The sequence below is a fragment of the Urocitellus parryii genome, chromosome 4, assembly GCF_045843805.1.
Source record: "Urocitellus parryii isolate mUroPar1 chromosome 4, mUroPar1.hap1, whole genome shotgun sequence".
Taxonomy (NCBI): Eukaryota; Metazoa; Chordata; class Mammalia; order Rodentia; family Sciuridae; genus Urocitellus; species Urocitellus parryii.
Window position 1 is genome coordinate 72,953,177 of NC_135534.1, and position 10,841 is coordinate 72,964,017.

General features: G+C 40.8%; 1 protein-coding gene across 2 annotated transcripts in view; it reads right to left on the reverse strand.

Moving 5' to 3' along the window:
* Prcp (prolylcarboxypeptidase) overlaps positions 1-7,442 on the reverse strand; it is a 74,513-nt gene extending 67,071 nt beyond the window's left edge. The window contains exon 1 of one of the 2 annotated variants that reach the window (XM_077797646.1): positions 7,339-7,442. In XM_077797646.1, the coding sequence (XP_077653772.1) occupies positions 7,339-7,344 (6 nt within the window). In that variant the 5' untranslated portion in view covers positions 7,345-7,442. Of the gene's footprint in view, positions 1-6,527; positions 6,708-7,338 lie in introns of those variants that run through there. The other variant, XM_077797645.1, reaches the window with a different exon arrangement.
* Between the last annotated feature and the right edge of the window lie 3,399 nt (positions 7,443-10,841).

Sequence of the window (10,841 nt, forward strand, 5' to 3'; positions counted from 1 at the left end):
ATATACTATTGTTGTCAAGAAGAGAAGAATATGGGCTGGGGATGTGGCTCAAGCGGTAGTGCGCTCGCCTGGCAGGCTTTCGGCCCGGGTTCGATCCTCAGCACCACATACAAACAAAGATGTTGTGTCCGCCAAGAACTAAAAAAAAAATAAATATTAAAAAGTTCTCTCTCTTTCTCTCTCTCTCTCTCTCTCTCTCTCTCTCTCTCACTGTCACTCTCTCTTAAAAAAAAAAAAAGAATGTTCCAAAATCCTAAAAGGATATTCATTACCATATTTTCCCTCCACACTTTACCAGAACTCAAAATAGCATAAAAATAAGAGAGATAGTTTATTTTTTTATATATTTAGTTTATATTTATACATAAGATCTTTCCTCTCTCACTATTCATATATACTTAACTTTTTCTTTTTCTTTTTTTTTTATTGATTGTTCCAAGCATTACAGAGCTCTTGATAAATCATCTTTCATACATTTGACTCCATTGAGTTTTGAACTCCCATTTCTACCCCAAATACAGATAGCAGAATCACATCTGTTACATACTCACATTTTTACATAATGGCATATTAGTGACTGTTGTAATCTGCTACCTTTCCTATCCCCTACTATCCCCTCTCCCCTCCCCTCCCACCTTCCCTCTCTGCCTCCTCTGCTGTTGTTCAATTCTCTCCCTTTTTTCCCCCTCCCCCTTGCCCATCATAACCTCTTATACTTTTGTGTATCATTGAAGGTCTCCTACCATTTGCATATCCTTTCCCTTCTCTCTCCCTTTCTCTCCCCCTATTTGTCTTTGTTTACTGTTAGTCTTTTCCTCATGCTCTTCCTTCCTGTTCTGTTCTTAGTTGCTTATGCTAAGTGAAGCTAGCCAAGCCCTAAAAAAAAAATGCCAAATGTCCTCTTTTATATAAAAGAGAGATAGTTTAATATGTTTCTTTTGATGTCAAAGTTGATATGATGGAAAACTATTTCAAACAAGGAAAAATGCTAATTCCTGTGCCATGAGTCTATTAAATTATCTCCCATTGATAAAGTCACATATGTAGTATTTATGTTAAAAGAATAGTTCTCACAGATTCTCATTTTCCACAATATTATATTTATATTAATATATCATTTCTATTTAGCTATAAGAAATGATTTAAATATTTTGAGTGAAGAGGGATTAAAGCATTAAGAAACTGCAAGATAAAAAAACATTTTACTGTTTACTAAGTGATATGCACTGTGCTAAATAAGTACTTTAAACATACTACCTCATTTTACAACATATCCATGAGATAGTAGTGTAATTATGCACCTTTTGCTGATTATGAAAATATGGGCTGCCTCAGAGAAACATGTCAAGTTCACTGAGAAAATGGCAAAACAGGATTCATTCTCAAACCTATTTGTCTCTAAAGGCAGTAGTCTTAACTACTGTCATATTCAATCTCTATCAGTTCCCCACCTTCCATAATTTAGATCAAGATCAATCCATCATATTTAAGAAGTGCTTTACATGATCTCTAAGGCCCCTTCCAAAAATGATTTTGTATCACCAAACACAGAAATCAGTTCAGAATTCACCCAATATTTGGGATAACTCCAGGCTTCAGAGAAAGGTTGTCAGTAGAAGCCAAAATTAGAGGATGATACAGTTTGGATCTACAATGTCCCCTAAAGGCCTGTGTGCTAAAGAATTGGTCTCTAGCTGATGGTACTATTGGAAAGTGATGGGAACTTTAGAAGAGGGGACTAGCTGGAGGAAAAAGGTTACTGGGTGGATAACCTTGAAGGGTATATTGGTACCTGGGTCCTACCCATCCTTCTCTGTTTCTTGGCTACCATGAGGTGAGCACTTTGCTCCACCATATACTCCCCACCATTTTTGCCTTGCCACAGGCCCCAAATCAATGGAGCCTGCCAACCATGAACTAAAACCTCTGAAACCACGAGCCAAAATTAATCTTTCCTCCTCTAAGTTATTCAACTCAGATATTCTGTCACAGTGACAGAGAGTTGACTAACACAAAAAGAGAAAAAAGAGAGATAATGAGGATAAGGAAAAAGATCAGTATTGATATATCTTTCCAAGGGACCCAATACATTTTACTAGGCATTGGGGCCACTGTGGTAAAGTTGAAAAGCAGAACCTAGACCAGGAACTGAAAGCAAAACCACGAGGGATGTACATAAATCAAGAGTTTAGCCCAGTGATATGATCTTCTCACCAACAATTAAGAAATGAGTTTAGAAGACTGTACAAGAGTTAGCGGCCATGAGTCTAATGCTGGGCCAAAACAGAATTCTAACAGGGACCATGATCACTAATTAAATAGGAATGGTCGGGAACCACTGGTTGACCTCCAGTTTCAAGAAGAGGCATTTCACCATGGTCCTGCTTTTGGATTAGTCTAAAATGTATAAAACTATGAAGAGTTCCTTAAATTCTTATGTTCCCAGAATTATACATGTGCTTTTCATGTTTTACCACATTTAACTCTGACAACAACTTTGGTAGATATGATGGTTAAGTTTTATATGTCAACTTGGCCATGCCACAGTGCCCAGATATTGGATCAAAGGTTTATTCTGGATGTTTCTGTGAAGGTATTTTTATGGGTGAGACTAACATTCAAATTAGTCAAGCTGATTACCCTCCCCAACTAGAATAGTTTTCATTTAATCAGTTAAAGGCCTAATGGTAAAAGAAAGACATTTCCTCAGCAAGAAGGAATTTTGGCTTTTGCCAACAGGCTACCTACCATCTATGGGTTCAAACTAAAACTCTTCCCTGGGTCACCAGCCTGCCAACTTACCAGACTGCCTAGCAGATTTTGGATTTACTATGCCTCCACAATTGCTTTAGCCAATTCCTTAGTATAAATCTCTCAAGATCAGCATCTCTTTCTCTGACTCTCTCTCTCTCTCTATCTCTCTCTCTCTCTCACTCTCTCTCTCTCTCTCTCACACACACACACACACACACATAATTATAAGAAACCAAAATTAATACAGTAAATTTTGTTCCCTATTTTGCTACTGAGGAAAAAGACTGACAGGATCCATTCCACATTACATAGTGAAATGACCTCAGAACTCATATTATAGCCTGAGAGGTTTGGATGGGAGAGGAAATCAATAGTGGTAAAAACTGTAATGACAAGTCAAGAATCCCAGAGTCCTTCATGACAATGGCATTACACACATACCCAGAGCCATCATGTACCTAAGTGATACGGGCATGTCATTCCTCTGATCTCCTGATTCAGTTATTTCAGGTAAAAGAAATTAAATATTCCTACTCAATCAACATTTGAAGACTTTGGAAAAGAAGGAAAAATAATTAGCAAAAAAATGGAAGAGTAAGATGTAAAAATAAAAATTGTTCGTGGTTATACATTTGTTTATGCTCTCTTTAGTCAGTCATTCACTCCCTTAATTATTACTGTTAACTTTTTTTATTTGTTTTAATTAGTTACACATGACAGTATACTATGTTAACTTAAAAATTATTTTGTGCTTTATAAATACCTGTACTTTTTTTTTAAACAAAAGTTTATTCTCCCCCCTCCCCAGTACTAGGGATTAAACTCAAGGGTGCTCTACCACTGACCTACATCCCCAGCTCTTTTTTATTTTTTATTTTTAGACAGGGTCTAAGTTGCCCAGGTTGCCCTCAAATTTGTGCCTCCTGCCTCAGCCTCCTGAGTCCCTGGGATTACAGGCATGTACCACCACTTCCAGCATAAAAGCTTACTCTTAAATGTACACAAAACTCCAAGAAAACAACTCATTTTAGCCATAGGTGGCAAAAGATATTATAGCAAAGAATCCATATATCTAGGAATGGATTCAAGTGTCATCATTATCTTGCTAGATTTATTAAGTCCACCTGTGGCCAGATCCCCCACCCCCACCCCAACTTTCAATGGTTTTATCTCCTCGAATTTCTTCATTTCCTCTTTTTATTTCTGCTTGAAAGCCTCCTCATCCATCTCCTTGGTCTGCAGCTTGGGCTGTTTAAGGGACTCTTCTTGGCACCTTTGTTACTAAACATGGCATCTCTGCCCCTTCCCCAAACACTCCTCCTAAACCAGAAACAGAAAAAGCTTACACTTTTGATAGGCTCTTGTAGGTCCTGAAGAGTGCTATCTAGCAGGAAGGACATGTATAAAATAATAAGTGTGCAGGATTAAAATAAGATGATCTAAACTGGCCTAAAGAAGTCATGGTTTGACAGAAAAGATAACATTTCCTCTGGGATAGAAGGATAAGTTTAACTAATGGAAAAGAAGTGTGGAATTCCAGACAGAATTTCTAAATAGTAAAATTCATTGGAGCCTGTGTTCTATGTTACTGAAAGAGTAAATGTGTTTGCAAGTAGAAGCAGGAGACTATGGCAGGACAGAAAGCTGGAAAGGCCAGAAAGGTTATGTGGTGAGAAACAATGGAATCCATGCCAAGGAATTTGGCCTTTATCCTGCAAGCATTCAAAGATATGAAGGATTTCTAAGGAGGAGAGAAACAAAGTTATTGGCTAAGCCTTTTTACAGAGACCATTCCATAAAACCACATCCTTTATGTGTATATAAGGACTTCTGGGACTAGCATGGTCACCTAGATGAGATAATTATAGATAAAGGAAACATTATAAAGTTTGAAAAAGTTAAACCCTAAATGAAAATTGAGGCTTATATGTTTATTATTAAAAGATATAAAAGTATATGTGCTCTACTAAAAAAAATTGAAGTTGAATTTACACAGTCCCATATAAAAATCTATGATCCTGAAATTGACAACTATTATACGTGCAATTATGCAATAAATATGTATGGAATTTTTTTCTCAAAAATAAAAAGCTCAATTGGAGTTGATATAAGGATACTTATTATTATGGTAATAAATACATGTGTGGGATCTTTGTCCTAATGTATAAACTAAATATAAACTAGTGAGCAAAGGTTGGCTGGGTAAAGAGCCCTGTGCTGGGATCTAACTAGTGAGTGACATGGCCAGGTGCTTGAAATGTGGGGGGATTAGCCAATTGAAGATGAATGAAGATTATCATGAGTGATAATGTTAATGAAACACATAAAACAGAGAGCTCCAGATAAAAAGAGGTCAGGGGAGGCCACCCTGGAGAACCTAACATGGCTTCCACTTCATGTCCTGAAATGACAAGCTTTACCCAACTAGTTTCCCTCTAAGCTAGTTCCCCCAAGGAGCCCTTAACTTTCCTCAGTAAAGTATTAGACACAGTGGTCCTTGTCAATTTGCAAATGAGGAAGCTACGTCAGAGAGAGTTAAAGGCGTTTCCAAAGAAAAACACTCTTGTTTCCTGGTATCTCTGCTAAAAGTAAAACACTTTCTCTTCCTAAATCCAAATTCAATTTTCTGTGTTAAAAAATTTTTGCTTATAAATTATTCTACAAATTCATGCCATTCCTTTATTTTAAATTCCTATGCAATTCAGATGGGTCAGTAACCATACATTTATTAAGTGCCTGCTTCAGACTAGCTACTCTGCTAGGGATATGTCATCTGCTCCCATTTAACCATTACCATAACCCCAGAAAATCAAGAAAATAAGTTCAGCAACAAACTGTAACCCGCCCAAGATCACAGAGCTACCAGGGTAGAATCCTGGTCTGACTCCTAATGCCAAGATCAGACCCTTGCACTCCTTCTAATCCCTATCTTTAGGCTCCTAGAAATGTAGAATCATTAGAATTCCCTGTTATTTCACATAGGATGTACTTTTCCATTTAGACTTGTGGGGTAATACCAAATGCCATAAGCCAACCATAAAAGCACTCATAAATCCTGTCTTAGAACTGTAAACTCAAGTCACAGATCAGATTCAGTGACCCCAACACCCACCTCAAATCCTGCCATATGCCTATAACTTCTTTTACAGGCACAAGCCATGTGTTCAGTCTGATAGGGAACAGGGACAGCCAAAAACTCTTAATGAAAGGCCCACAAAATCATCTTTGAGATGATCCTGAAATGACAAGCTATCATTTTAGATTGCATTAATATTCTATATTATCTAATAGGTACAGACATTAGAACTTGTATTTAGGGACTGCCTTGGGGCAAAAGATGACAGTCACCAAAGACTAAGGACCAGGGTTGGCATTCAATAATTTGAATTTAGAAGTCAAAGGAGTTTAGATTGAGGAACTCTCTAAGAGCTAGGGGAATTTAAGTGACTGCTGTGGCCAATTATAGAGAGACTGAATGAAAAGGATGGTGCACTTGGACTTCAGACTGTGAGAGAATAAGTTTCCGTTGTTTCAAAGACAGAAAAATAAGGATGCCAGGAATGGTATTAAATTATTGGTAGTGGGAGGAGAATTTTTAAATTGGGGGACTTGAGGCCATCCTCTGGAATGTGTAAACCAAAGACTGGACAGTCCTAGGTATCAGGGAGTCTGAAGTTCAGAGTGAGCTCCAATGCCCGGACTCCACAGGACCGAGGTCCCAGCGGTTGGGACTCGGGAACTCGAAGCTTCCCCGCCCCCTCCCACCCCCTTACCTTCTGTTGGAAATAAAAAACTGAGTAATTCTTGGCTACAGAGGACCGGGATGCGGGGTTGGTTGGCAAGTGCAGGCTGCTGAGGGTCCTTAGTACCCGCCGGGGGTCTATACAGGTCCCGGGTGCCAAGAAAACCAGGAGCGAGAGCAGGAGGGCTGGGTAACCCATGGCTCAGGTTGGCGGCAGCAGCGCGGGTGTGAAGGCGAGAGGGACACGGGCAGCCGCGCTTAGCCTAAGCCCGGCCCCAGCCCTCAGCTCCGCCCGCTGCAGACCGGCTCCTCCCCCGGGAAACCTAAAGCCTGCCAGCTTCTCAGCCTCGCCACCACTTGTCCCCGAGGGCGCCGCCTCCACCCCACTTCCCTCTCGTGCCATCCTCTCCTTGGAGCCTACCTTCACTGAGGTCACACCACCAGTCGGCCCTTATCAGGCCAGGGTCTGTACCCCATCCCAATCTGCAGTGCCCCCCAAGCCCACCTCTTCTCCAGGTCACGCTGTAACCTCTGCCTTTATTGTCACCGCCAAACCCTGCCCCGGCCACCTTAGTCCCAATGCAACACTCCCTGTCCTCCTCCGCAAATCCCACTAATGTTAAAGATAGCTACCATAACAACTTAGGGACGGCTCACTGCATGCCAGTATATCACTAGACATGATGGCACGCATCTAACTCAACCACCACAGCAATTCCTTGTCTAGTGTACGACTCTTATTCCCACTCATAGATGAAGAAACTGGGTCACTCAGGTAGTAGGAAGTAAAGCACTGCTTCGGACCGCTCAGTCCTCCAAAGACTGCGCTCTTAGCATCTCACCTTCATTATGCCCGCCTAACGGGACCCTCTGTTCTAGGGTCTCCCCAAACCTCCGTATTGTCCGCAACCCCATGCCTTAGCGAGCCAGGTTTCGGTCCCTCCTTGTTGGTTACGCCCCCTTTCTTCTCTCAGCTCCAAGAAACCCACTCCAGGCTGCGCCTCCCGCCGCTGTCGCCTCCCTTCCTCCGTCTGAGGTCCTGCTACGCTTCCGAACAGCGCCCCCTCCTGTCTTCCCGGCAGCGCCAACCCCATCCAGTCCGCTTCAATTCCCTCTTCCTCACCGGGCCAGACCCCAGTCCTAGGGCTCTCCCACCCACTCCCTCCCCTTTCCGGAGTCCCTACGACAAGCTAGTTCAGTCTCCCCGGAAGCTAATTTTGCAGGCTGTACTACTACTTCACCAGTCGGGGTAGAGCATTCTTCAAACCTTGTCTCTACCCCAGTTTGACAAAAAATGGTCGCTTCCAAATGCCCCCAGGATTTCGCGGTTAATCGTGACCCTCGGCGGAGCCTTTTCTGATTGGCTCTGAGGAACCACTGCTCAAACGTCACTTCCGGCGGAAGGGAACGCGGGAGATTCGAGTAGAAGGTGTTTGGCGAGTTGCTGGGTCTATCTGGACTGCGGCCTTTCGGCGTCGCCCTGGCTGTCTCCCAGTCTTGACTTAGGTGAGGAGCTAGAAAAGAGGTTCTTGGGGAAGCACTCCGAGGTCTCCCGAGACTCTTAGAGTCATCGTCGATGAGACCCGGAGGCATTCTTTGTTGTTTGTTTTTCTGGAGTCCTGTCTGTAAAGCGAAGCTTTGACAGTACAAGAGTAAAAGGGTCAGTGACTTTAGACCGTGCCGTTGGGATCACTATGTGAACGTTTGTTGAGAACACTGGGCTGTCGAACTAGACACAGGGTGAGCTCAAACTGGAGATAACCGAGACAAAGTCTAGGCTTTTTAGGAGTTTTCTAGATTTCTTCCTTATCTCTCACATCCAGCCAATAATAACAGCTTCACGAATATCTCAAATCTCTGTACTTTTCTCCACATTCACTGGTATTTGGGTTGACCCCTATGCTATGTAGTTGTAACAGTAATCTCCCAAGTATTTCTTTTGCGTTCAGTCTTGGTACCTTTTAATCCAGTCTCCACATTGCCAGACCTTAATACCCGCCAGAGGGCTACAGAGATCCCGCGTGCCAGGAAAGCCAGGAGCAGGAGAGCTGCAAGTTTGACCATTTAAAACCTTTCTGCCGCTCCTATTTGCCTGCAGTTTTAAATCCAAACTCCTTAAGTATCAAACTCTTTGATGTTTTTGTGTTCCTTAACATAGATTACAAGCCCCTTCTTGTCTTATCCTTGTCTCCCTCTCCAGCCCCAGAGATTTTCCAACTCTGGCTCTAGGCACCAGCCATACAAAATGCTTTTATTTATTTATTTTCACTGTTGTTGGATATCAAGCCCAAGGCTTCATCCAGCCTAGGCAAGTGCTATCACTGAGCTACTCCCTAATCCTGGAGTGTCATATGTTCATCAGAGGCACAGGCCTCCCTCTTATTTCCAAACCTAAACCCATCCCCAACTGGCATGTTCTTACTCATTCCTTATTTCTCAGTTTGCAAGGCCTTTTTTTTTTTTTTTTTTTAAGGCAGGCAGGCTTTCCTAACTCTGCAAAACTGGATCACAGAGTGCCCAGTCATTATTTTCTCATGCTGAAGATAGTTTTATCTATCTCCCTCTGTGCCAAGAACTGCTAGATATTGGGTTACAATGGTGAACAGGATGGATTCCTTCCCAATTAAATATATCTTTTATCCATGGATTTAAGAAAGGAAATAACAGGGGAACTATGGGTTTTAAAATGGTCTGGGAAGTCCTTTCTAAGGAGTTGATATTTCGGTGGAGACCTTAAAGATGAGAATTATCTAGCCTTGAAAGAGAGGAAGATTACAAATGAAATGAATAAGATACACAACATACCTGTGGCAAAAAAAAAAAAAAAACCTTGATATTTTTGTGTTCAGGAACCTAAGAAAAGATCTGTGTTGCTGGAACTTATTCAGGAAGGACTCTTGAATAAGATGAGTCTGGAAGATTGGGTAGAAAGCAGATAATGCAGTTAGATGACTAATGCAGCATCATAAGCAGGAGATGATGGTGGTTTGGATTAAGGTGGTGGCAGAATACATGGTGGAAGTGAATGATGATTTCTAATATGGAAATAGACTCTAAGACTACTGATGGTTTGATTTGGCACATGAGGAAAAGAATGAAAGATTACTCCTAGCTATCTGGCCTTACTGGCTTGTTAGAAAGTACTACCATTTACTGAGATTGAGAAAATTTCATGGAAAGAGGTTTGAGAAGAAAATTAAAAATTCAGTTGTTACCTATTAAACTTTGAGATGTCTGTGAGATATCCAAACACAGTTGGCTCTCAGGTAAGCAGTTGCAGTATGGAAGTCCGAAATTTGCATATATTGTTTTTACCTTTGTATCATTTCATTGATAGTTATCCATTGAGCAAATAGATTTTAAATTCCTTGAACAAAAGAGCTTGTGTTTTCTGTCTCCAACTCTGTCCCCTCTCCATCCCTGTTATAAAAGTTATAAATGGTGGAATGAATGGACACACTATGTTGTACTTCTTAAGATTTTCCTGGTTAGTGTTTTTAAAAATATTTTACCTTTCACTGGAGGTTTTGTTTCTTTTTGTGTATTTTATTGTTGATCTCCTGTCTTCCCTTTCTAGAATCTTCATGTTAATGTCCATAAAATATTTCTTAGAGAATTGTTATGACTTCTTTTAAAAATTAAAACATAGTATATGCCCTTGAAAAAGATCATTAGATAGTGTCAAGAAAAATATTCTAAGTAGCCACCCTTCCCATAATGAGGCATCTTGACTTGTAAAAGGGGAAATCTGAGAGGAAGAAGGTGACAAAGGTTTTCTTGCAAAGCATGAACAGTTTCTGATTTATTATGTTTTTTGGTTTGTTTTGTTTTTTAGTACTATGGATCAAACCTAGGGCATCAGGCACTCTAGGCAAATGATCTACACTAAGCCACACCCCTTTCCAGCTATTTGGGGAGAAATGAAGGGAAGAAAAATTAGTCTTTGTGTCATTAGAACTGGGAACTAGTTTTCTAAAGGGATAACTTTATCTTTGGGGCAGCCTTAAAACAAATAGTTAAGTGTGATGCTTGAGCACACAGTACAGTGAACTAGAAAGACTGCTGCTGCATTAATTGTCAGAGTTGTGAATTCCAGACCTGATTCCACCTGCATCCCGATCTTTAATCAGCTACTTAAATTCTCTGATTAGATCAAATAATGAGATAAAAGCACTGTGCACACTGTAAAGCTGTTTGTCTCTTGTCCTAGACTATAACTAACTAGCAACTAGGAAAGCTGTCTGTTTGTCCCTCACTAATGCTATTAACAGTTGGCATTTACCAGCTGCACAACAAATAACTGATAAGTAAATATATTGAGCTTACTAAATTGGACAATGGTTTG